The sequence below is a fragment of the Xiphophorus couchianus genome, chromosome 9 (genome assembly GCF_001444195.1).
Source record: "Xiphophorus couchianus chromosome 9, X_couchianus-1.0, whole genome shotgun sequence".
In the NCBI taxonomy this organism is placed as follows: domain Eukaryota; kingdom Metazoa; phylum Chordata; class Actinopteri; order Cyprinodontiformes; family Poeciliidae; genus Xiphophorus; species Xiphophorus couchianus.
Window position 1 is genome coordinate 28,695,064 of NC_040236.1, and position 27,554 is coordinate 28,722,617.

Sequence of the window (27,554 nt, forward strand, 5' to 3'; positions counted from 1 at the left end):
AAATGAAGCAAAAAAGAATGGTACTTGGCATGTGCCAGTATGAGATTATCATGGTGTGATGTGAAAATACCACAGGGTTTCATGATATCAAGATACTAAAACACAAATCTGTGAACAAAAATGTACCTGACGATCCAATTGGCATTATTAAAAACAAATGGGCAGCAATCAAATACTTTATAACACCATCTGTAACATTTAGTTATCATTTTGACTTTTAAGGAGAAATATTAAAGGAACTTCTTGGAGATTAAATTTCCACTCGTTTCAATTGACATCTGTTCAAGAAAACGAAAAATTTAAGGGAACTCCTGACAGCTTTCTGCAGTGGTTGAGTTTCTTTTTATTAGTTCATTTTATTATATTGTTGAGCTGTTCACCTATTTTATTGAGCTGGATTTGTAGTAATTTGCCTGTACAGCAAATATGTGCATCCTAGATTGTCTTAAATGTGGTTAATGGTTTAGAATGCGAAGCTATTTAATAATTTCATCGTATCTTCATACATGTAGCTGCTCTATGCCAAAAAGTAAAACATATCCCAGATGGTTCAGTCATTCCACAGAAGGACTCAGATAATTTTCCTTCAACAAATGCAGATTCAAGTGTCAAAAACCCAAAGCCCTGATGTACAGATCAGAGTTTTTTCTTAATTTGAACACAAGTTTGAGATCATCTTTGTAAGACTAGTATTCCTGACATTCTTGTGCCATCTTGAATTTGTTATATTTCCTGTGTTTAGAGTTTTAAAACTAAAATGTCCTTTAGGAGTAAAATGATATCCAGATGATGTAATGTTTTGAGAATGGGCCCACCTAAAAATTACTCTGGATGTAACAAGGTAACATAGCAACAGATGAAGAGAAACGCATGTTCTGCTTTTTAATAGAACAAATGGATGACTCCCACAGTTTAGTTGCAGTTAACACAATCTATTTCTAAGCTGTCAAAATTGTTGTAAGGACAAAAAAGAAAAAAAAAAGAAAGTAATCTTAGATTTTACAAATTAATGTGTAACATTGCAGTTCCCTCTGTAATTCCTAGGGTGTGATCAATAAACAGAAATAGATACATGCCTAAGCCTATTACTGATCATACCAAAGAAACAAGTGATGTTTAATTTTGAGCTGTGAGTCAGCACATCCTGTCTGTCTTATTGTGATAGTTTGATAAATGGTTATAACATTCTCAGCTCGTGAATACAACTGGGTGGATTCTGTTTAAACTGGAGTGTTGCCAACACAATCAAATAGAGAATAATTTTTTTTTCTTTTTAGAAATATATGAAGCAATAATTACTGTAATTGTGCCACATAATTCTGGGGAAAGTTAATTTTCGCACTGGGGAGTATACTTACTTATGTTGCCTGAGGAAGATAGCAGTCAATGACTGTGATCTAAGTTTGGAGAAACAAAAAAATTAAGTCAAGCTCACAACTATTCAGTGTAGAAACAACTTGAACTGTAATTTTCTGTCATTTTGCACAAATTTTAAACGTTCCGTTCAAGTCCAGCAAACTTTAATCTATGCTCTCCATTTTTGCCTTAATGAGTCGTCTACTTTGTGGCTTTTTTTTATCAACCAAACAGTGTTTGTGTTTTCATTAGAGATGTCCCAATCAAATTTTTGAATATCATTGTCAGTATAGTTGACTGCGTCCAATCATAATAGCTTTTGTCGTCATAAATTTCTATTGTATTAAGTTGGTCGCACCCTAAAAGTCGTCATCTTCCAAAAAACATTGAAAAGATGGAATGTGCCGGAAGTGCTGGAAATACGTCTGTAGTTAGCAATTATTTTAAAAAAGAAAATGGAAGTTGTTTAGCTGCCTGTTTTAGTCTATAATTAATCTGCACAACCCTGGAAATAAAAAATAAATGTAGTCTTTAACTGTATAGTACACGCATAGATGTTTTCAATCAAAGAGGGACAAAGTGAAACGTTTCACAATGGGTTTGATTATCAGCCGTCATGCCAAACCTGCCGGATGTTTTCTTTGGTTGACGATTCATTTTACAACCGACTTTCTCATGCAAATCTGCTGTCATTTTCTTTACGCTGGTTTTACAAATTTTCTCACACAGAATGGTAAAGTTGTTTTGAACTAAATATGAGCTGTGTTATAGGTGGAACATCAAATCTCTCACAAATTCACTGTGACTGTGGTTCGTGCTGAAAGTGTTACCAAAGGAGCGCTTGGTGACCTGCGTAAGTATTTAAGCGTATTTTAAACAATTATGAATCTGAATGCTCCATGTTTTCATTGTTTTGAGTAGATTTTTGTATTCATATTCATTAAAAATGTAAAATAAATATTATTAATGATGTCTAAAATGCTATTTAGGCAATAGATGTCATAATTTATACTGCATTCTTTTTGGTAAGACACTATGGTTATGAGATGATGCAAAAAATGTAGCATAAGGATAATAAGTGCCAATATTAAATAAAAGTAATCCCAGAATAGAGCCTTGAGGAACTTTATACATATAAATACGCTTGCTTATATTTCTGATTTCCAAATGACACAAAGGAGTCTCTTTCTGCCAAATGAGATCTGATCATTTAGTAAATCTACCCAATCTGTGATGTGTTTAGTGGATACCCCAGATCCATATGTGGAGCTGTTCATCCCAACTGCTCCGGAAAGCAGGAAGAGGACGAAGCACATAGACAACGACATCAACCCAAAGTGGAATGAGACTTTTCATTTCATTTTAGATCCCTGCCAGCCGAATGTGTTGGAGGTGAGATTTGCATTTGAAAGTCCAGTTCTAGTTCTGCAGTGTTAGACTGAGAAATGATGCAACAGAGCGCAAATCCATTTAACACAGCTGGTGTTATTATGAAGTATGAAAGTACCACTGCAACTATAAAACAGGACTATGACTCAAAATGTTTCGTTTATTTTGCTTAGACAATTTTCCAAAGTTTGTTTAATTTAATCTGGGTGAAGCTAAACAGAATACTCACACATTTCCACTGAAATGTTCTACAGCATAAACTTTACTGTTTATTCCAATCAGCTGACATTAATGGATGCCAACTATGTTATGGACGAGACACTTGGGACGGCGTCCTTTGACATCACCAAGCTCAAAGTGGGCCAGAAAAAGCTGGAAACGTTCAAATTCGGAAAAGTAAGGCTGTCACTTTCGTTTATACGTCCTAATATTTGTATGCTTGAATGGCAAATGTTGTTGGAAAATCTTCTCCCAATTTAATTTAATTAAAATTCTCGCAAATGACTACCAAAGGTATTATGTAAATGTGCATTACTGCAGAAATGAGCGCTTCGGAGGCATGTCAGGAAAGCCTCAGTTAAATAATGTCAGGAATGATGATATATTTACATGTTTATTGAGGTGGTTGTGTGCCAAGAGTAACATCTTTTTCCATTTGGATAGTTTGTTTCCTGCTGTGGCTTCTGTCACACTTAAATAACCACATAATGTTTATTTTTACAGGCAACCAAAGTACACTTGGAGATGATAGTGGAAATCTGGTAAGTTTTTAAATCAAAATTAAATATTGTTTAGTTAAATTTAAAAAGTAATATTGGTTAATAAAGGTGCTGTCACACTAGAACCAGACTAGCTGCCTAACAAAGTAAATGAGTAATCAAATACAGTCTGCAGCTGATTCCTTCCCGTAATTGTATTTAATGCAATGTTCCAGAAAAAGTTTGTAATTAAATGAAGGTGAGTGATAAAGATGAAAGAGTTTGTAGGTGAGTTTCACAGCAGACCACCTGACAGCAGATCTTATCCGACCAAAAAGATCAGTTTTGATCATCCTGTTGGCAGATTTTATTCTCTAACCACCTGCTTGCTCTACATGAGTCACCATTTTAGTGAAACCTAAATCTTATTTTCTGCATCTTCAGCACAAACCTGGACCTGAGGTTCAGCTTGGCCTTGTGTGACAAAGAGAAGGAGTTTCGACACACCCGCAGAGAGAGAGTGATGCTCGGCATTAAAAAGCTCCTCGACATGGAGAAGCCTTGCTTCCTCCCCAGCTCTCCGCAGGAGGTGAGTGCAGAAACGCAGAGGCATTTTTTTACATTTACTATTGAACCGGCAGCTGGTTACTGAAGTGATAACTTAAGTTCTCAGTTTTACTCACTTTATACTCCTACCTAGAAACAGGCTGGAATGTAATGACTCAGCATGTTTTTAACACACTTTTTTGTGTCATTTTTAACACATTTTAAATGGTCACATTTAAGTTCTTACTTGCAAAAGTTTCACCTGTTTGAATTAAAAAAGTAAACACTGCTTACACTTCAGATGTACAACTTCTATGTCGTTTTTCAATTACTTGGTGCCTAAATAACACACATGACACGGTGAAGTGTTTACAGAGTCTTGCAAAAGTATCCAACCTTTTTAATTTTATCAACTTTTTCTCACATTACTCCCTTGAAATTCATTGCATGTTATTTTATGAGAAACCTGAAATAGCACATATTTATGAACCAGAAGAAAAATGATAGTTTTAAATTTTGTTTATTAAAATAATGTCTGGATTGGGTTTAACTTACATTTGTTTGTCAGACCTTTTTCTTTAGTTACAATTTAAATCAAACCAAATTTATATGTTAGAATGACCTAGTCAAAGTCCAGACCTGACGGTGGTTAGAAAGGGATTTTCACAAAAGCTTTCCATCCATTTTGACTGAGCTTGAGCCATTTAGCAAAGAATGGGTAAAAATATTTAATAGTTAATAAATAAAGGAAAATTTGGAAAACATGATTTTCCCCCTCACACTTATTTACCACTTTAGTTTGGTTCATGTTTGGTTCATGGAATCGAATCCGAGTTACTTACATTGAACTTTATGCTTGCAGTCTGAAAAAAAAAGTTTATGAGGTATAATGTTTTTTGTAAAGCACTGTAACTCTCACATGGTATGGGAATAAACAACAACAATATGGCTGCCATTCGGTTAAAAAAAATCATCAGGAGTTGGTATGCGGGTGGTAAAATAATTATAAATTATGTAATATATAAAAAAAACCTGAACAGATTCAAACAACAAACAATATCAGTGTTGATTCTCTCTACAAAAAGTATAAGGCTTTACTTTGGTCAGTGACCCATAATAAGGAAACACTTTGATCTGGTTCACAGTCAGCTCAATGCAAAATCAAAACTTGTTTTTTTATCAGAAAGGTAAGCTAACGTTTATCCTGTCCCCTGACTGATAACCTGAAAAACAGGAAGGGTTTATATTGGCTCTGAAACTGTTTTCATAATGCATTACTTTAACCCTGCCACTGACATGAAACAACATGATATTTCCTACATTTCTACATCATCTCTGCTGAGTTTATTCCGTTTTATAAAGTAGTGATGGTTCTGATGTGTGTTTACAGTAGTATTTGCTTTACTCCACATTCCCGCTTATCTTTAGCTCCAGGAAAGGTTATTAAAAAAACGACCAAAGGAAAAACAGTCCAAAGCGTTAAGGTCTGTTGCCTTTAGACATTATAATCAGGCTTCAGTGCAGACTTGCTGACATGAACTGGAAATCTCTGATGCAAAACTCCAACCTTTTCTCCCATGCATTTAGTTTAGCTTCCTGTCCCGCCAGAACTGTTTTGGCGTGGTGCCCCTGCTAGCTGGCGATAAGCTCTAGCCAGACGTTCTCTCTCCTCATTGTACGAGAAGTTATGGAGGGATGAGGTATCCAGTTACAGTCTTTTACTGTGAAGGCTATCCTCCAACTCCCTTTGTGGCCTGACGGTGGAAATATTCAGAAATTATGGATTTTACAGGCTGGGAACTTGTGTTGCACAATAAGAATTAGGAAATAGCTGAAGTGGTTAAAACACAACTTGGGGAAGGGACTGCTGCAAAGGCATGATGTAACTAGCTCGGCATTCAAGCTGTGCAAAGGGAAATTACTAAAGCTGGAAGAATAATCCAGATTGAATCCACTGTTTTTAAGCCTGCAGGTTATAAAGATGTTGATAAGCATATCTTTTTTCCTCTTATTATAAATTTGCTTGCCTGTTCCAGGTTCCAGTGATAGCCATTGCAGGTTCAGGCGGGGGTTTTCGTGCAATGGTCGGGTTTTCTGGAGTGATGAAGGCCCTGTTTGAGTCTGGCGTCTTAGACTGTACCACATATGTTGCAGGCCTCTCTGGATCCACGTGGTACGTGTTTACCTGCTCTGTTTTCTTCATGTCTCACCTTTATCATACTTGTTTCTTTGCCTTTTCTTTATTTATTAGTATTTTCTTTTCTCTTACTTTGTCTCGCCACTGCAATCATGAACTTCAGTGTATTTTGGGGGGAATTTATGTGATATATCAACACAAAGCAGTGCATATTTGGAGAGTAGAAGGAAATGATTCATGGATTTCAAACTTTTTATATCCAAAAATATGAAATAGAGTCCAGTGACCAAACATATCTGGAGGAGTTGCAGCCCTGCAGAGGCCAGTTGAGAGATTTGGTTGTATGCCCTCCATAAATCCACCATTGATGGAAGAGAAAACCTTAACTAACAATACACATCAGTCAGAACACATGTTGGTATCAGCAAAATGCAGTTAATCAGTAACGGCTCAGTGGGAATGCTTTTCTTCAGTAGGAAGATCAAAACTCGTCAGAGTCAGAGATGGAAAGGCAATGGGGAGAAAAAAAACGGTTAAAGACTTGGAGCATGACTCACATAAAATCCCTCCAAAAAATATCAAAAGTTTGTGGTTGTATGACAGCAAAAATTACTTATTTGTACTTATTTATTCTGTAATTGTAATTTGAAACCACCTCTTTCTATCGTTCTTCCACTGTATCTCTCCAGGTACATGTCTGCTCTCTACTCCCACCCCGACTTTCCAGACAAGGGTCCGAAAGACATCAACAGTGAGCTGATGAAAAGAGTCAGCGGCAATCCCCTCAGACTGCTGCTGCCCCAGCACATCACCAACTACATCCAGGCCCTGTGGACCAAAAAGGCATCAGGGCAGCCAGTTACGTTTACCGATGTATTCGGCATGCTCATAGGAGAAACTCTTATACCTGCGGTAGGAGCCACATACAGCTTCTATTTATTTTACTCATGAAAACCAGTGAATTCCCCTGTTTTAGTCTAACTCAATTATTAAATGTTTATTTTCTTTAAAAGAAACATTGGTTGTTTCTGACCAAGCAGTGTATTTCTGCAGTTAGCATTGAGAGAGGGCACAGATTTTTTTTCACAGATTATCTGTCTCATATCAAACTGTCACAACATAGTGACAGTTTTAATAGATATGTAAAAAAAAAAAAAAACATTTTTATATAAAAGTTACCTACTGTAGTTTGGGGAATGTAATTATTATTTCTTAGATGTTAGAAATGTGGACATTAGTGTGCATGAACTGATTCAAGCATTATGGTCTCTTTATTCAGAGAATGGATATCAAGCTAAGTAAAATCCAGGGGAAAATAAACCAGTCCCAGAGCCCTCTACCTCTCTTCACATGTCTACACGTCAAACCAGATGTTTCAGAGCTCATGTTTGCAGGTAATTCGTATTCTTGTTTTATGTTAAAAGCTCATCTCTTTTACCTCATATTCCCAGCAGACCTATATTTGCATGAATAATGAGTAATGTATACAGATGTTCAGTGAGACCACATGCAAAATAAGCAGCCAACACATATTCCTTGTAGTGTAGCGTTGGTGTCAAAGACAGGATGTGGTCCGATGTGTTCAGCCCTCATTTAATTCTGCAGTTACAGAAAACATTAGCTGAGCTAAATAAAGGAACTATCTTAAGCACCAGTTTGTGGTTATTCTAGGTTTGTCCCATATAACACAACACTTCCTCTTTGTTGGTGTGGGCTCTATGGTAACTGCTTCAGTGAACTGCAGTTAAACTTTTAAAAAGAGAAAGAACTAAGGACTAAACTGCTGCTATCTTAACTCATTTCATCGTTAGTTGGAGGTCGGCTCATTATGACAAAAACGGTCCTTATCAATGAGTGTGTGTGTGTTTTTGTGTGTCGACTGGTCCAGGCTTTCACCTGCCTTCGTTGGCATTAGTGCCATGTTTAAAAACCAGGGTTTAGTTTAACTTTTATTGGATATTAAATAAGACATCTGTAAACAATAAAACAAAGACATGGAGCTACAATATTAATAAAACGTCGGATTAGCTCTGGTATTTTAAGATTTCATTGTCTCCTGTTCATTTATATTAACTTTCACAGAGTGCAACACAAGGAGTTCCAGTTTATAAACTGCATTTCTGACTCAGTTTCACCGTCAATCTTTTAATTTCACTTTGTAGTGATGAAAAAATTTAGTTTTAATTGCTGTTTGACTACAAATGTTCCAGTGTTGCTAAAAGGAGATAAGCAATCAGGCACTCTTTGTAAAGAGAGAGAAGACTTGACAGATTGATTTACACTTAATTCCATGTAGGGATGTTCGACAGCAAACACAGCCATGATTTATGAAAACTAATCAAAAAGTGGGATGGAGGGAAAAAACAGCAAACTTTCTTGCAGTTCAGCATGTAGCAGGTAAACCTGTGTCTTTAAAGTCAGTAGAAACCATGATCTTTTACTGAACACAGAGTATTAACCACTTCCTTTTGATTGCTTTTATAAATGAGTGCAAGTGTGGCAAGCTCTCACAAGTCTAGCCCCTTCAAGCTCTTTCATACGCGACACATTTCTTCTAAAAAAAAGAGGTCTTTAAGTCTTTACTGAACTTAAAAGAAAATAAAACAAATAGAAAGTGATGGTCAAAAGACTCTGTTACTCTCAAGGTGCCAGACTTCTACAATGAGCAAGTACTTTCATAAACTAATTAGTCAATAACCAATCAAAATAATCTCAATAAGCTTATGCACAATACAATTACAGATCCTTATCTTTTTCAAATAGCAGAGTAAAAAATAAAAACTCATGTAAACACAAAATAACATTTTGTATTAAGTTCCAAAAATGTATATATATGGCTCATACAATGAGCTTTTCCATTTCTTGGCTGCACACACCTTCTTCCGATGCTCATAAAAATATATGTTTTGACAGGTTTTTTGTATTCAAACACTTAAAGACCGTTTTTCACAAACAAAGGTAGTTTATGTAGTTATTTTTGGGAATGATTTACCCACAAATAACTTAGGGAGATAGATGCAATTAATCTCCCGTTAATTATTTACATTTTTGAATGATTTTCTCTTGTTTTAATACAACACAAATCAGCTAGCCATCGTCCTAACGGTTTGAAAATGTCTGGACAGCGTGGTGGTACTTTTAAGATTATGCACATTGTAATTGTTCTTAAAGGTTTAATCACTGATTTAGACATTTGGGTGTTATGGTTTGCATTGTTTTATATCTCCACTGATATAGACTGTATATGTCCCACTGATTGCTTGTTCTCTTGTTTTTTGTAACCCTGTGTGAAATAAATAAAGAAATAAAATAGCTTGTGAAACAGGCAAAAGCAAAACATGAAAAGAAACATAAGATCTTAGGTTTTCAGTGCATAAGAAGGCACTGGGAAGCCAATAAGACAGTAGGAGGGTCTTTAAATCTGTCATGTAGATGTAGAATCTAATACACAACTAAATGCAGACGAATGTAAAAAAGACTACATAACCTCACATTGACATTTAAGATTATTTTTTTTCCTTTCAAAAACATAATCTTTGAAAGGAAAGCGTAGACTCGGCAGTGCGGTCAACTTATCGTAAAATCTTTGTAGTTAATCACATCACAAACGTCTTATTGTTCGCCTGAGTGTCGTTATCAGCTGAGCTGCACTGAACCTGAACACTAACATCCCGAATAACATTTTAAAATGTTCCTTTTGAATTTCTACATTTTAAAATATATAGTATATAGATTCACGTCCCTGAAAGTACATTTGATGTCACAGAAGCACCAGCAGGTGCATGATTTCCCTTAATTGACAGTTAAATATAATTTACAGATGAATCACATTTTCTACCCTCCTGTTACGTTTATTTATTTGCATATAGATCAGATGATTATTGAATTATTCCGGGAAGGGGTCACCCACAATCACGTGGGGAGATATTTCACTGTGGGCCGATTTACTGAGAAATTTCCCCCGAGATTTGATCCACCGGGGTGTCAGTTTATTATAAATGTGCACAGGGCTCTGCTCTCACAATAGCTTCTGTGAGAAAACTGACCCGGAGTAAGGTATTCCCTCTCTTGTTGTTGATGAAAAGGTACTATTGTGAAGAGCCACTTCGACACGCATTTACGAAGATGACGCAAAACCTGTACCCAATCTGGAATTACACGTTTCTCTTTTCTTATCACACAGCAGCGGTACCTAACAGTTGGAAAAAAAAAAAAAACTGTCTCGATGACAAACATTGCAACCGTGTAAGTGTGAAAATGACATTTACTACTAGGTAGTTGTCCAACCGTGAAGCAGTTAAGTTTCGTTGATGTGATTAGTAATGTTTGAAATGTGGTCATGTACCAGAGGAAGTCTCTACAAACTTAGGAATGCTTACGCTCACACGTTCACGTTCACGCTCACACGCTGGCAGAATTTCAGTTATTTTTAGAGCCTATTATTCAGAAGATATAAATTATTTTACTCATGGTGGGGTGAAGCCATTTACTGTCATCCTGTTGTGTTAGTTTTTTCAATTATATTGACATCAGAAGTTACCCATATAGCCCTGATCAAAGGTTGACAGCTTGATGTCTGTTGTTTTTTATTTTTGTAGATGAAGTACTTTGTTTTCTCAGATAATAAAAATGTCAGTTCTTCTTGGAGAAAAGCCTTCAGTCCCTTTAAGGTCTGGGTTATCTTAAAGGAACTGCGTGTTTGATTCCATCCTAAAGTGCCTCAATGATAGGAAACCAGGAGACTAAGGCTGCAATTCTTGATGCTCAATTCCAATTTTTTTGCTGAAATCCAATTGTCACAAGCAGTGCAATGTTTAGAGAGGTAATAATAAACGGAGTCGTTTCATAGCGCCATTGTAAAGTTAACTGGACAATGGGAGCCAACAGTATGGTATCAACACAAAGGAAGGTAATAAAAAGAAAACACAACTAATATTAGTGGCTTTTTGTGGCACATTGATTGCAATTTCTTTACCGAAATCTGTTTGGATGCGCAGTGCGCTTCACTGACACAGACTTCTTTTACAGGTTCGTAATCATAATTTTTATCAATTGTTTATGTCTAGATTAGCTGCGTCTGCCACATTTAATCTGACATGAAAGTCAGATTAAACGTGACATTACCGTTCAGACTGCAAACGTTTGGAAGTGGCACAGATCAGATATTATTGGGGGTGAAAAGATCATGGCAGTTCAAACTGCGGGTCTCATTCACCTGCTGTGTGAACATAGCCTCAGATGGTTGCTCCAGAAATTTAACTTTTTGCTGCTCAAGACTGATGTGGTTAAATCCCAAAAGTACTGAATCCCTACACAGGCTGTTTATGAGGCGACTATATTTGGTAGATGTACCAAAAGGGGAGGTTAAAAACAAATTTAAAAACTACTGATGGCACCTTTTAAATTTCGTTGTCCTTGTGACAATGACAATAAAGATTTATCGCTCTTATCTCTCTACTGTGGTTACAGGCAAAGGCAGCTTTTAAAGTTTTTAATGTTGCTTTCCCATCATTTATTACATCTAAAGTGGATACATTATTTGGTGAGTAACAATTTTTCACATTAACTCTAATTCCAACCTCCAGATTGGGTGGAGTTCACCCCGTATGAAATCGGAATGGCAAAATATGGCACCTTCATGACGCCCGACCTGTTTGGAAGCAAGTTCTTCATGGGAACAGTTGTGAAGAAGTATGAAGAGAACCCTCTTCATTTCCTGATGGGTAAGAATGACAATTTCAACCAGAGCACTTGATTTGGGTGTCTTCTGCTGTTCAATACTGACTGAGCATGTTTTGGTGTGGCAGGTGTGTGGGGAAGTGCCTTCTCCATTCTGTTCAACCGCGTGCTGGGAGTCAAGGACACAGCCGGAGGCAGCACCATGGAGGAGGAATTAGGTAATCTATTATTCTGTTGTCTCCTTTTATTTGGAAACAAAATGAATGAGAAATGTAACAAAACTGTTTCACCCAGTTAGCTTAGAGATCTGTCAGGAGTTTCAGCTGGAGATTTTTAAATGTATATCCCGTCTCTAGTTTTCCAGACCTGATTGAAATTTAAAAACAAACAAATGATTGACACTTTGGGTAAAAAAAGGACTAATCAAAGTTTCTTAAAATTGATTTTTTTTTCCAAATATTACAGCAAAGGCTGATCTAGTAAAAGAAAGAAATTTCAAAAAATTCCTCTCTTTACAAAAATTGCAAAACAGACTACTTACACAGATGAAGGTAAATAAATTAAAATAAATGTTGCAGGTGCACCTCAATGAATGAGATGATTGAAAAGGAGAATTTATTTCAGCAAATAAATGTAAAAAGCTGATCACATATTTAGATTTATTACACAGAGCAATATATTTAGTTTTTCTAGAAATAAAATTTCATGATTTATTTTTCAAGACGTTAATTGAAAAAAGAGTTAAGGGGGAAAAAACCTGGTAGAAAAACTTGCACAATCAAAGTTGATAAGCAGATTAAATCCCCCTTTTTGCCTTATTTAAATATTTATTCATCAAAATTACCTGAGAGAAATGTTTAAGCTGTTTGTTACAGCTACATCTAAGAGTTTCACGTTTTTGAATTGCATTGCTAAAATAAATTAAGATCTCAGTGACACACCTGTAAAAAAAAGTGGAACAAAATGATTCTGAATTTGTCATAAAATTATGAAAAGCAAGATCCAAAAACAAAAATGTAGGTATGAATCCAAATACTACAGAACAACGAACCACTGGTGGCATAACAGGATGATCTGACAAAGAGTTGACTGACAGAGAGAGAGATACTGTATATGCATGGGAGGTAATTACTGAACAAGAAGGTGGTTGATTAGAAACTGGGAACAGCTGTGAAGGAAGGCAAGTTGAACTTAGGAAGTAAACCAAGATAAAAAGAGAACGATAATGATAAAGACTGCAGATAATAGCTGAACAAAAACACAAAACACCAAAGTACTACAAGTAATCTTAAACCTAAAAAAATAACTGAATATAAAAAGCAAAACAAGACCTTTGGTCCAAAGTTTGTGACAGAATTTTACTAGCTAAATATAATGTCTAGTATTCATATAATAGCTAAAATTGAGGATATTCAGGTTGTGATTGCGAGAGAGTTTTAGATTAGTTTGTAAATGTTGGAATCTGTGTAAACAGAATCAGAAATCTGCTCTTTTGGTCATGGGTCACTTGTGTTAGTTCTTGATGGCAGCTTTCTTTTTGCTTTCTTTTTGTTTTCAATCAGATTATATCTGATTGAAAACAGTTTCCTTGGAACATCCTCACATTGAAATGGAAATCACTGCATGCCTGAGATGCTTTTATCTGTCACAAATGTCACCGGAGATTGTTTTTAGTCCTAATGCTTCATCTCACACCTTCAAAGAGCTTTTAAAAAATGCAGTTTGGGTACTAGTGACAACCCAGTTGTGAGGGGAGATATTAACTTCATGACAGCTCACTAGCTCTTCCTTTGAATGCTTTTGTATGTGGCGGCGTTTATGTCATACAGACAGACTGTGACAATGAGTTAAACAAATGTGTGAGAAAATATCCACATAGTTTAAGAATGTTGTTTTATCTGGAGTAGTTCTCACAAAGATAGATAAGCAGCTGATGGTAATATGATAATGCCACAAAACCTTACGAAACAGGATATCAGGTTTACTTTAAAACTTAAAATAAACTTGTTTAAGGACTTGCAGAGTGAAGAATTGTTTTGTGCATCTTACAGAGCAAATCAAACCCCAGCACATTGTTGGAGAGGACAGCCTTGACAATGACGATGAACCAAGAAAAGGTAAGCTGAGAAATACACAAAGGATTAAATGCACAGCTGATTTACTGTGAATAATTGTCACACTGATGTGTTTGAAGCAGAGATTCCATTTGCATCAGCTGGCGTGACAGCTGCATGAGAAAAGCCATTTTGCTTAAGAGGCTCTGCTGATTAATGAATGTTTCACTTAGACTTTTGAGAAGCTGTCTATTGTGATTAAAAAAACTAGACTTTTATTGAAAAAAAGCTATAAATAGAAAAAAAGACAATGTGTGGGAGATAACGAAAGAGAGAAACAGGTTTGAAAAAAAGGGTGTGTCAGAAAAAGAAAGACTTTGGTTTCAAATGAACTCTGTTCCTGCATGTGAAGAAGTCTAATGTTTCTCTTTTTAAAGCTGCATGACTTTAAGTAACAAATAACCAATTCATTTTCCAATGCGTGCATACGCCTTAGAAGGTGTGTCAGAGTTTTCTATATTTAGATGAAATTTAAAACTTTGTATTTTCAAACAATTTCTGACGGTCAACACTAACCAGCTTTAATAAAAGCATGATGGTGTCACTATCCTGTTTCACTGTGGGTACAGTCTGTTCAGTGTAAAACTTTTGTACACGCATTTTGCATATAGGTAATAAAATAATTTCATTTTGGTGTCTTCTGACCAGCGCACACATATTCTGTATCTAAAAGTTTAAATGAGACTTCTTCTATTGGCATTGGCATCTTTCTTGCATGACAAAAATTTTCACCAGATTCTTGGTCTTGGTTCAGATCTCTTTAGAAACTGTTTTCTAAACTTTTGTGAATTATTTAATCTCAAACGTCCTCAGAATTTGACTTTTCTTATGCATAGATACAGGTGTTAAGGAATATGTATTAAACAGGGAGCAAACACATGAGGAAAAACACTATAAAATCAACAGATTTTTAAAGATTTAAAAAGTTATTGACTTGATATATATTTGCCTGTTTTGTTCAGGTTGGGCCTCTCTCCATTTCTGCAAGCAAAAAGTGGATTAAAGAGTTAACAATGTTTGAAATCTAACCATGATAAGATTATCGACCATAATCCACCATAATTATCTCACTGTTCTTTTCTGTTATAACAAATGCGAAAGCCATTGCATTTGTAGAGAATTATTAAGAGGAAGTCACTTAGATTAAAATAAAACTACAGGTATGATGGTAGCCAAATACCACAAATGTTTTATGGTTTACTGTTTATCAAGGTCAGATGATAAAATCCAAAACATGTTTGAAAACTCACAAATTGGCGTGATGCGTTGAGAGCTAAATGATGTCTTTGTGAAATTCTTTGGTGTAAAAAAAGAAACAGGATTAGAGAGTAAAGTCCTTTTGTGTTGACTTTCATAGACTTTTTTTCTTCATGCCCCATTGTTAGTGACATTTTGTCAGTAGACTCCACTTATCTTTCCCTTCTTTATATAGGTTTGCGTTTTGCAGCACGTAGTGCAAACCAAGCATGGTTAGTAAAACACAGTTTGTTTTCTCAAGTATTTCCTCCTCTTTCATTTGAAGTTAGGGAAAAAAAAATATTGATACAAATCAAGTTTTCTTGGTCTGACTCATGAGTTGCTTAGCTTGCTCTTTTGTTGTACAATTGTTCACGTTATATAGACCATGGTGGGCTAAATCTGTGATTAATGGCCAGTTTCCAGAATGTTTTAGTTATTTTCTAAGTAACTAAAACTTGAGATAACTCACTGGCTCCTTAGAAAGCCTCTCTAGTGCTATAGGTGACATGCTGAGGATGAAGCAACGCAAGGCACTGACCCATGTGGACCAATCAAAACTGACTACACTTACATTATAAATATATTTTTTAAAAACATGAAAAGGTAATTAACATAATCCATCCATCCATCCATCTATCTCCAGTGAGACATTTCGGGCGAGAGGCAGGGTTCACCCTGGACAGGTCGCCAGTCTGTGGCCAATGTTACCTTTACGTTTTCAAGAGTCCCCTTCACTATCACATATCTCCCTTCTTTATCTGATAGATCATGGCTACAGTCAAATTTTACTGAGTCATGAATTAGAATTGAAACTCCTCTTTTGTTTCCATGTCTGAATGAGCTATAAAATGTATTTAAGTAGCCAAAGCCCCTAAGCTTTTCATGTTCCGGTTTAGACAGGTGTGTTTCCTGTAAATAAATTATCTGTGCTTTCTCTTTTTGCATTTTAGTAAAAATTTTTTTGCGTTTAATAGGATTGTTCATATCATTCACATTCAACGAAACAATCTTGATATTATCAACCATTATTTAGATTAGTAAGGTCACCATGCAATATCAGAAAAAGAACCTCCAACAAATAACTAAACGGGCTATTAAAACATAGATGAACAAATAGAACAGAAACTTCCAAAGGTGGAGATGTGTACGGACTTCCCTCGGGGTCCCTGCTGGTGGGGGGAAGGCAAAACACCACACTAAGGTGGGGGCCCTCTCTAGTAGTAGCCTGAGGTCTACTTATACTAGATAAGTCCAACATTTGGTAAACACTACAACAGTTGCTCCATTCGGTATTTGGTTAAATGTCTAACAAAAGACCTATAACAGATAACTTTGGTAACAGAAGAGAGATTGATATCCAAAACTGGGTTGAATCAGGCTGGAAAAGTCAATCAGCTCTTATAATAATACGAACCACCTCCTGTGAGTCGATGTTCAGAGTCGCTGATCCTCACAGCAAGCTTCTCCCTCGCGCGTTGATCTGTATCGGTGTTGTGAATCCGTTTCCATGGCAACAGCGAGTCCAGCCTCTCCTTGGCCAATCTTAACTTGTTTCCTTTTGGAACCCGAGTCAAGCCCAAGCCTGTCTTGATCATATCCGACGCTGTTTCGTCTGCGTCCTCATAGGTCTGTACTCCAGAGTTCCAGAAGATTCTCATCTTTGTGTCTGGAATCTGATACCTTTCTGTTTCAAGGCTGTCTTTAATGGGCCGTATGCTTTGCGTCTTTCTATGACATCCGAAGCATAATCGTTATCAAAATAAAGGCGTTTGCCTTCCATCTCCACTTTCTGCTCCCAGGCTTTCTTTAGAACCATTTCTTTTGTGTTGAATTGCAAAAAAATTCACAATTCTAGATCTCGGGGCTGTGTTGGGAGGCGGCCTGGGTACCAATGCTCGGTGTGCCCGCTGTATCCGGAGTTCACTTCCATCTGGTAGCTTCAGCTGTTTATTTAGCAAATCGGTGACAAACTCGGAGACCCATCTACCTTCTTTTCCTTCCGGAACTCCATAGATACGAAGATTATTTCTCCGGCTTCGACTCTCCAAATCCACAAGTTTTGTCGTTCATAGCTACGTCAGGATGCTATTTGTAGACTTCAGCTCAGCATTTAACACCGTCATCCCAGACAAGCTGGTGCTGAAGCTACTCGAGGTGGGGCTGCCCGCTTCACTGTGCCACTGGATCAGAGACTTCCTCACCAACAGGCCTCAGGTGGTGAGAATAAGTGGCTCAACATCGTCCCCACTGGTCCTCAACACAGGCACGCCGCAGGGCTGTGTGCTCAGCCCAGCTCTCTTCACCCTGTTTACACACGACTGCGTGGCCATCCACCCCACCAACACAGTCGTGAAGTACGCGGACGACACAACAGTAGTGGGTCTTATTTCAGACAACAACGAGACCCACTACAGAGAGGAGATTCTGCAGCTCACTCAGTGGTGTTCAGCCAACAACTTGGTGCTGAACACAGGGAAGACCAAGGAGGTCATTGTGGACTACAGAAGGTCCAGGAAGACGGATCACACTCCCCTTCTCATAGATGGAGAAGTGGTGGAACGTGTGGGCAACATCAAGTTCCTGGGCCTCCACATCACGTCTGACCTCTCCTGGAACACAAACACCTCCCACCTGGTGAAGAAAGCACAACAAAGGCTCTTCTTCCTCAGGAAACTCAGACGGGCTGGACTTTCCTCACGGCTGCTCGTGAACTTTTACAGGGCGATGATCGAGAGCATCCTCTGCCTCAACATGACTGTGTGGTATGGTAGCTGCACAGCATTGGAGAGGAAACAACTGACACGGGTGGTGAGAACAGCACAAGGCATTGTGGGATGCCCCCACCAAGACCTGGACTCCATTTACACAGGCCGGGTCAAGAAGAGAGCTGGATCCATAGCGATGGATTCCAGCCACCCGGGCCACAGACTGTTTGTGCCGCTGCCATCAGGCAAGCGGTACAGGAATATATGGACTACAACAAATAGACTGAGAAACAGTTTCTTCCCCACAGCCGTCAGAGCCATTACTCCCTGCCCCCCCCCCACACACACATATCATAACCTCGCAGTCATACATACATATCCCCCACCCCCACACAGCCATATTGTTCTGCACTTTGCACTGTCACATTATCTGTACTTTGCCATAATTGGACCTGCTGCTACTTCTTTGGATGGTTGAGTGCCTTTAGTTAATTTAGCTGTATATATTGTTATTATTATTATTGTGTGTTTGCTTATTTTTACTGTATATATTTGACCTTTTGCACGGGAGCTGCAATGGAAATTTCGTTGAATTCTGTTCAATGACAATAAATGCTATCTGTCTGTCTGTCTGTCTGTCTGTCTGTTCCTTTCTAAAGTCTCAAGCAGCTCATTTTCATTTCCATCGGGTCGGTACCTCGGTGATACTGCCCTTCTGGTTCTGCAGCTCCGCATCATTTCCTGTCTGAATCTGCTGAGATCTTCCTTCATTGTAGCCTTTACGTCTTCTTTGAGTTCTTCTATGTCGTGCTTCATTTTGTTTTTAAACTCTTTTAAGTCTTTTGAAAGAGTCTTGAGACCGTCCAGCAGCGCGTATTGCTGTGGGTCAACGCTAGCTTTCCTCGGGTAGCATTAGCGTCATCTTCACTAGCATCTCCCGACTGTTCGCCATTATCTTGTGTTTTAGTCGTTTTTTCTTTTCGGTCTTGTTAGTTTTCAGTATAGTTTTCGGTTAGTTTCCCCCTTTAAGTGGTTTAGCCTGGAGTTTTGGTAATTATCTGAATTAAGCGAGGGGGAAATTTTAGTTACCGACACGGAGGAGCCTGTTTTTATGCGGCCATCTTGTTGCAGCGTTGACCCGGAAGTCCTGTTGACCTTATTTTCAATGATTTGCTCATGTGATGATGATGATTGTTGTTCTATTTTGGTTTTTAGGTGGAACAGAAAACCAAGATTCAGAGGAGGAGTATAGCCGCACCGCTCAGGCCAGCTGGGTTCAGAGAATGTTCACTTCGCTCTTTAGTGACTCTGCCCTGTTCAATACAAGAGAGGGTCGAGCTGGAAAGGTACACTACTTAAAAGTCAACACAGGTCAGTCTGCATTTTCTTAGCCTAAAATCTCCTTTTATCACCCCACCAGGTGCATAACTTCATGCTGGGCCTGAACCTGAACACCAGCATCCCCTTTTCTCCTACAACGGAAATGTCACATCCTCTGCTTACACCTGAAGATGAAGTGGATGCTGTAACAGGTAAGAAAATAATAATGATTCGCTGTTCACGCTTTACATCAAGACGGTGCAGGATTGTGTTACACAGTTTTACTATGATTCATGATACTTTCACCATTTCTTCTTAATCCATTTAGAGATTAAATTCTGATGCAACCAGAATAATTCAGAAGTCAAAGTTTTGTTCACTTTTTCTCATCTTGTTTTTGATCTCCTTGTGCACTTGACCATTGTTTTATATTGTTTTAGTTTCTAATGATTCAAATGATATATATTTTTTAATGAAATTAGACCTTAGATGCAGTTTTAAAATATTTTATATGGTGATATGTTGTCTTTACATCACTCCAGAAGGTGGTGCTTTGATCTGAAACTTTTGTACAATAAATACCACATTATTCGTCAATTTTATCCACTATTATTACATGGCGTTTTGACATGCTTGCATAAAGGCCTTAGGCTATTAAACTACATGCACTATAGTAAATGTGCCTTGCAAAAACCATTAAATTGTTCACATCTTATCAGATTAAAGCCAAAAACATAAATGTTTGTTTGTTTTTTTCTTATTGAGATTTTAGACCAAGAAAAATTTTCAAAATGTGAAAGAAAACTTTTTGGAGTGCAAACCTAGACATTAGATAATAGATCAAACTCAGTCTAACTGGAAAGTAAGAATCGATCGATTCTCCAGTCTCCAAAGCTTTGATTTGGCCAGTCAAACATATAAGTATTCTTTGGTCTACCGTTCCATTGTAGCTCTGGTTGTGTGTTTAGTGTCATCATCCTGCTTATGAAGTTATCAATGTAAAAAAAGGCATGGAGAATTATGGCTTTTGGTAGGCCCTAGTTGCAAAAATCACAATCTTTATGATTACATTTAAAGTGAGCGAAAACATAAAATCGATAAAACTCTAAAGCATCTCGAAGCCCGTACTCATAGCAGCAAGCTTGTGGCTTCAAGTGTGAATGTTACAACTTTTTAAAAATTGCCCAGAAAATCTGTTCAAGCTGCACTGTGTTCAAGTTACTCAAGGAAAAACAGCAGTAATGAAGTTCAAAGTTAATGTCACTTAGGAATAAGCTCATTTGAATGGATTTGTGCAGAACGATGTCCTCATGATTAGCTTTTGGAAAAACTGTGGCTTGGATTAGGTTACATGATATTACCCAGTTTGTTTCTTCAGTGGAAATATCCTCAGAAACCATTTCTCTTTAGACAAGTTCTATGATGTCATGAGTCAGGATCCAGTGTATTTAGATGACAAGTTGTGGCAAACATGATGTTATTTCTGTGAAGTTAGAAGTTTACATACATAAGTTTACTTAAAGAGACTTTGTGTTCTTGAACTTGAACTAGATTATCACAGAACAACATTCTCTGCATGTATTATCATTCTTGTATTGTTTAGTCACCATTTATACCATCTGTGTCACTCAAATGACACAGATTGGGTATTTTTTCCTATGAGATCATTTCAAAGGCTGTACTTACTTCTTCCAATTGCATGTGTCATACACCTTGTTTTTCTTCTTTCTTATATTTAGATGGAATAAAAGAAATGTAGTTGTGTCATTCTTTGTGTTTTTGTAGATCCAGATGAGTTTGACCGTATTTATGAACCTCTGGACGTGAAGAGTAAGAAGATCCATGTGGTAGACAGCGGCTTGACCTACAACCTTCCCTACCCACTCCTCCTACGGCCGCAACGCGGTGTTGACCTCATCATCTCATTTGATTTTTCTGCTCGACCGAGCGATTCCAGTCCTCCATTCAAGGTTAGAAACCTCTTAAATCCACTGAAATCAAAACTCGACAAAAACATGATCTAATTAGTAAAAATGTCCCACAGGAGCTGCTGTTAGCAGAAAAGTGGGCCAGGATGAATAAGCTCCCGTTCCCTAAGATTGACCCAAAAGTGTTTGATCGTGAGGGTCTGAAGGAATGCTATGTCTTCAAACCCAAGAAGGGGGAAAAGAATTGCCCGACTGTGATCCACTTTGTCCTGGTCAACATTAACTTCAGGAAATTCAAAGCGCCCGGTAGGTGTGAACATGTGTAAAGACGTTCACAGAGCTGGAAGGATCAATGTTCCAAGAGTATTATCATGGTTACACTAATTTACTGTTAGCGTAAGTGGTAAGTTTGACTCTGGAAATGTGAGGAATTTTGATGTGAAAAGAATGTGGGAATTTAATCATAATCATTTAGCAGCAGAAAGTGCTTTATGTTTTTTCCCAAAAGTTACACGCTTTATCTGAGGGCCCCAAAAGGAAGCCATCTGCTCAAGTTCATGGGAGTTTCAAGGAGGAATTGGTGCATATGTACACATGCAAAAATGAGTCACTGTGTCTTCAGTTTTTATGACTCACCCCTGTAATGTATGGCTCCTGTAGGATCCAGGTGCAGCTGAGGAATCCTTCAGTGTAGTGGGAGGGCTGTTTATACAAACAAACCATATGAGGAGCCATGCAAAGACACAGAATCTCCTCCTTTCCATTCGTGTCTCTTTACGCTCCTGTTAGTCATCTGCCCATCGACTTTCGAAGCCTGTTTATATGATACCAAACATTTTGTTTTTGCTCTCAAAACCAAAAGACATCTGAGGAAATGAAACCGTAAATGAAATTCCAGTGTCTGCACTTTCTAACTTTTAACCTGCATGTGGGAGCCTTAGTAGAAAGTTGGAATAAATCTCATAACGGTTCCAATGTAATTCAACATAGACTACATTTGCTAAAACTGCATTAGTGTCAAGAAGTGAGATTATTTATTTCACTTCCTGCTCATGTTTGATCTGCCCACAGGGGTTCCCAGAGTGACTGAGAAGGAGAAGGAGTTGGCTGATTTCGACATCTTTGATGACCCGGAGTCGCCATTTTCAACTTTCAACTTCCAGTACTCCAATGAGGCTTTCACCCGACTTCATGACCTGATGGAGTTCAACACCCTCAACAACCTCGAGGTCAGCTTGGTGATGTTGCAAGACTGGCACAAATGAAATTTCCGCAACAAGAACCAATTATGATATCGGCAGTAAATTTTGCAATGCGTAAGAACATAAGGTCATGAAGGGATTGGAGAGTGATTCAGCAACATCTTAAATAAGCCGTGTTTATCTATCTTTATTCAGTTCTGTCAGCAAGGAAGTTTCGGATTCCTTAGTATATCATTGGGCAACATCAAAAATTTTAAGAATTACAGAGGAAGTCTAGCTCACGCATGTTTTGATTTGCTTTCAGAGGAATGCTCTTACTTACCCTACTCCATTTGAATCACTTCTGTGCTGAGTGATGATTCATGTTTCACTAGAGATTTTATTTCACCCATACATCACCCATACAGTTTCCTCTGGTAGTAGTCGTTTTTTTCTTGCCAACATTATTTAGTGAAAAGGAATCTAAAGAGTGTGGGCATGGTATGCAGAATCTGCCCTTATTTTCCATATTTGCAGTTTGCTAGAGATTGTGCTGAGCATTATAGCCAAACATTTCTAGATCAGTAAAATCTGTCCTTCTAGATAAGGCTGTTCTGATAGCATTTTCTCAGAAGTCTTGCAGTGTATTTCAACACAAGTGTATAATTACATGTCATTGCACCATGCATTTTTTTAAAAAGGAGGTTTTCTCCTCGTAATCCCTACAAACGACTGAGACTTGTTCAAGCTTGTCCAGTAATATAGTTGCAAACTAGCACTTTACACGCTAACTGGGTTTGTAAATGGATGAAATTTCTGGAGCTTCATTAAGCAATTGTACAAACCAGCCTCAGATTAAACTTGGTGAAATATCCACAGCTGGGAAGCTTTTTGCATTTACCTTCATTTAAGAAGAAAGTCCCTTTATGTCAACATCTCTGTTTTACGGGAGACCTGGACAAGAAAATACACAACTATGGGCTAAAAATTTTAAATTAATGTGAAAATAAGTCAGTCAACATAATACAGTTTCTAAACTCCCCCAGAGAAACAAAAGCTTTCACTGTGAGAACATTATGAAGGTTATTCCCCAAACAACATCCAAAATGAAAAAAAAACACAATTTCTGTCAAATTAAGAAAAAAAAAGTATGTACTCTAAACAAAAGACAAATCAAGGACCACAGTGTTTACCCAGTACTTGAAAATATGTCATGGCTCTTGTCTTCTTAGGCACAATGAGGGTCAAGAAACAAGAATTTAATAGAAAACAGTGACGGGTACTTCTCAAAGGATTCATCATTAATTTAGAGAACTGCCATAAACAGAATCTAAACCCCAAAATTGTGGGCATAAGGTGCTTCCAAAAAATGTCACCATATTGAAAAACTTTTAAAGGTCTAAGCATTTTTTTTTACTTATTGATAAAAAAAATGGACTCATCTTGAGACTAAAGTTTTAGTGTAGCCCTCAAATACTCATGAACTCTGTGAACTCTGAAAGAAATTACATTAAGCCAACAAATACCAAATATAGGTAGGATCATGCTATCTTGATAAGGTCTGAATCATAATTACCTGATGGTAGAAATATGGCCGTCTTCATTTGAAAGATAGTTGTAAATCGACTGAATAAACTTTGGTGTCATCTGCATAAAGGTCCACTTTGATGTTAGCATATTTTTCCTAGTGCTATTCAGCAAAAATGTAAACTAAGACTGACCCTAAGGTCTCTTAGATCACTGCTGCCGTTTTTCTGCATTGTGACACACCTCATATGATGTGTCATGGATTCTGCTGGCAGAATCACAGTCCAGCAGATTCTTATGTACATACAAAAAGAGAGCTGTTGAAGAGCTAAGGTAGTAAAACAGATGATGGCTGGAGGTTAGCATAGCCAGGGAGGGAGTGATTACTGGAATTAGAAACAAATGAGACCAATTACCTGAACATGAACATCTGGAGGAGAGATTGGCTCCGAGGGAAAATGGGAAGAAATTTAACCAAAACTTTTTATTCACACAAAATAAGGGGACAGAATAATCACAGAAAATTAAAAACAACATGCTATTTTTCTGATTATTTTAATTTGGTTTTGTTATTTTATTGTTAAAAGTAGCATATGACTGAAGAGATAAAAATATCTCCTTGCTTCCTAAATGTCTAGACTCTAATAAATATAGAACGTTAAGAGGAAGCACTAACATATGGGAAAACATTTTAGAGTCAGATAAATGTTTTTACCAGCTGTAACTTTATATAAGTCTATTTATTACACAAGTTGTCCCTTTCTTTTGGCATTTTTGGGTGTTCTGTGTCACTGTAATTTGTATTTAATTCTTCTATTTTGATTTTTGTTGTAGGTTATTAAAGAGGCTATCAAGGATTGTATTGTGGCACAGAAGGAGATTCCCTCAAGCCACTCTCTTTCCTTCTCCCTCAGCAACATCCCTAAAAAGAAGTTTTTCAAAAGAGATCCTGATTCAAACCCCTGGAATCACCTGGGAAAGGATGGCCAGTAGTTCCAGGATAAGACTTTGAATAAAGAGACTTCTTCTAGTTTTGGTGATTTTGCCTTAAAGTTAAGTGTTTAACTTTAGGAAAATGCTCCTGTCCTGATCTACAGGATGACTTGATGTAATTCAGAGATAAGACCTGAGAAAAGTGAACCTTTGTGTGGAAAATCTCTGATAAAAATCTTGGGCTTGGACTCCATTGCGACAGCATTCTTATTTGGTTTTATGTTCACATCTGATTTCTGGAAAAACACAGATGGCTGATAATTATTTCACACCCCACTGCAATTTCATGGCTTCAACTGCAGTCAACAGTGTTGTTAGGGAGATGTTTTTGTTTTATTTTTTGACTTGTCTCTGTCAAATCTTTTTACTCATCTGATTTTTCTGCCAAAGCACAACATTCCCACTAGTTTAGGACACGTCCCTTTGAGCCTTATCTGCATCTTCCAGAGAAATATTTTGGCGTCCTGTTGCTCGTAAATTCTACTGTCAAATTACTTTAGGAAGCCTCATTTGCCGTTTTTGTGGGCTGAACTCTTTTCGAACTAAATGTGTGGCTGTAGAGCATGTACTTTTTAAAAACATTTTTTTCATTATACTGCCTGTCTTAACTTGTAATCTTGTTTAAAGATATGGATAGGGATCTCATAACTTTTGTTTGTGTGTGATGGTAGCTCCTAAACACGCAACCTGCACCCCCTCTGGATATTTTAAACATCTTAACGATGTTTACCCACCTACGTAGCAGGAGCACTCCCTGCTGCCCGGAAGGGAGTGACAAATTAAAGCTATCATTTTTTTAAAAACAAAACCCATTACCATAGCAACAGCTGTTCACTCTCTTCCTTTAACATTTTATTTTAGCACCAGTGTAAATATGTGTTTATTCACCTGACCGGTTTGGTCCAAAATTCAAACTTTCTTTGACAATCTCTTGCTCCAAAAAACAAACAAAAAAAAAAAAACGTTGCTTCTGGATGCTTTAGACTTTGGAATCAAGTGTGGGTGGAGTGGTGTATGCCGTTACAAGTGCAACGATGGCCCTCTATTCAACAATATCGGGTGGAATTTTACACACTACACCTACACCTGCAGCAGTAAAGGGCCTGGAATCTGACACACTACACCTAACGCCTGCAGGGGCCTTAAAGGCTGCAAACACAGAGGGGAGGAATTTTTTACTGAAGCACTTCCAATCTCTCTGCAGTCATGTTTCGACCATGGCTGTCTGGAAACAATCTGAGATAAAGGGTAGAATCAAGCTTCAGGGTTGTGTGATTAGGAAATATTTCTTTTTAGTTTTATTTTTTATTTTTTGTCAATTTGTGTCTTTCTTTTAGTTTTATTTATGTTTTTAAAAGTTGTGGTAATCTTGTGTGTTCTTTAAAAAAATGACCTTTTGGGGAAATCATTCATTCACCATTTGAGATAAATTTATAGCAAAGATAAAAAAATTTTTTTTAGGTCTACACAGTGCCTTGGAGAAGTATTAGGACTGAAAAATTTCAGTGTATTTTATTGGTTTTTCATATTAGAGCAAGACAAAATAGTAAAGGTACAATTTGAATACTTTGCTATGTATTTTTATTCACCCCACCTAATTTAATACTTTGTTGAAATACCTACTGCTATAATTACATCTGCAACTCTTTTGGTGTTCTTCACCAACAGAGTTGCAACCAACTTTGCACACCTAGCAACTAACATTTTAGCCAATTCTTATTTGGAAAATTTCTTAAGCTCATTATACGGTGAACATCTGTGAAAACGTGTCTTCATATCTTGTTCCAGATTCTCAATTAGAATGAGATCAGGACTTTGACTAGGTATCAAAGTAAGCCGGGTGAAAACATATGCATACGTTTGGATTTTTGGCCACTTCGTTTTGCTCTAATGCATAAAATTCCAATAAAATGGTTTGTGTTGTAATGTGACAAAATACTGGAGACTGTAAAGAGGGTTAGAGTTGGCTTGAAATTTGTAGATAAGTTCAAAGTCAATTACAAATCTGAGCCAACAGAGGTTGGCTTTTTAATCACAGAAAACCCTTTAAGGACTTTATACTGGAAACTTATTCATTTGTTTATTTATCTTGCTACTAGATAAATAAACAAATGAATAATCTCAATAATGCTCAATAAGCATTATTGAGATTATTTTAGACTAATTCTGTTGATTCAATGGCCACAAATATTTATAAAAATATATTTATACTCAATATTTCTTCTTAATAAACTCAAGATTGAAAATAATGACAGTTTGAGTAAAACCTTCATATTACAAATATCTTGATCTCATTATTTCTTTTTTTGGGTTTGTTTTAAACAAAACCTTCTGGCTTTTTCATGCTGCTTTATTCACCGTTCTCATCCCCCTGCGTAAAAGACAATGAATAGGGGGCCTTCCTCAGTGTAATCTGTTGGGTTAAAGCAATGATGATTTTTTTTTCTGCTTCCAATCTGCATTTAGAGCAGGGTTCAAGTTGTTGTGTTGTTTTGTTTTTTTGGAAATTTTATTGTAAGATTAATTTCTTTTGACAACGTTTACATGTAACAAACTGAAAGGTTAGTTCTTTGATTTGAGATATGAACAGTCATTCTCCTGTGATCATTTAACTGTATTATAACTGGTGAGGCATGCCATCCTTAACTGTTGTGTTTGTGTTAAGGATGGTTAAAAAAAGGAGAGAGGACCGTTTCTTCTCATGATGTTTTCTATTAAAATATTTGACATCTGTGAGAATCC

The 27,554-nt window shown here is 37.1% G+C and overlaps 1 protein-coding gene across 3 annotated transcripts in view; it reads left to right on the forward strand.

Annotated features, from left to right (window-relative positions):
* Window positions 1–27,551, forward strand: part of pla2g4ab (phospholipase A2, group IVAb (cytosolic, calcium-dependent)) — a 31,351-nt gene extending 3,800 nt beyond the window's left edge. For all 3 annotated transcript variants that reach the window (XM_028027534.1, XM_028027535.1, XM_028027536.1), the window contains 17 exons: window positions 2,128–2,209; window positions 2,600–2,748; window positions 3,028–3,141; window positions 3,469–3,506; window positions 3,888–4,032; window positions 6,026–6,162; window positions 6,816–7,038; window positions 7,406–7,520; window positions 11,712–11,849; window positions 11,934–12,023; window positions 13,857–13,922; window positions 19,079–19,209; window positions 19,284–19,395; window positions 20,969–21,153; window positions 21,228–21,417; window positions 22,183–22,340; window positions 24,654–27,551. In XM_028027534.1, the coding sequence (XP_027883335.1) occupies window positions 2,128–2,209; window positions 2,600–2,748; window positions 3,028–3,141; window positions 3,469–3,506; window positions 3,888–4,032; window positions 6,026–6,162; window positions 6,816–7,038; window positions 7,406–7,520; window positions 11,712–11,849; window positions 11,934–12,023; window positions 13,857–13,922; window positions 19,079–19,209; window positions 19,284–19,395; window positions 20,969–21,153; window positions 21,228–21,417; window positions 22,183–22,340; window positions 24,654–24,812 (2,232 nt within the window). In that variant the 3' untranslated portion in view covers window positions 24,813–27,551. The remainder of the gene's footprint in view (window positions 1–2,127; window positions 2,210–2,599; window positions 2,749–3,027; window positions 3,142–3,468; window positions 3,507–3,887; window positions 4,033–6,025; window positions 6,163–6,815; window positions 7,039–7,405; window positions 7,521–11,711; window positions 11,850–11,933; window positions 12,024–13,856; window positions 13,923–19,078; window positions 19,210–19,283; window positions 19,396–20,968; window positions 21,154–21,227; window positions 21,418–22,182; window positions 22,341–24,653) is intronic.
* Window positions 27,552–27,554: the final 3 nt, after the last annotated feature.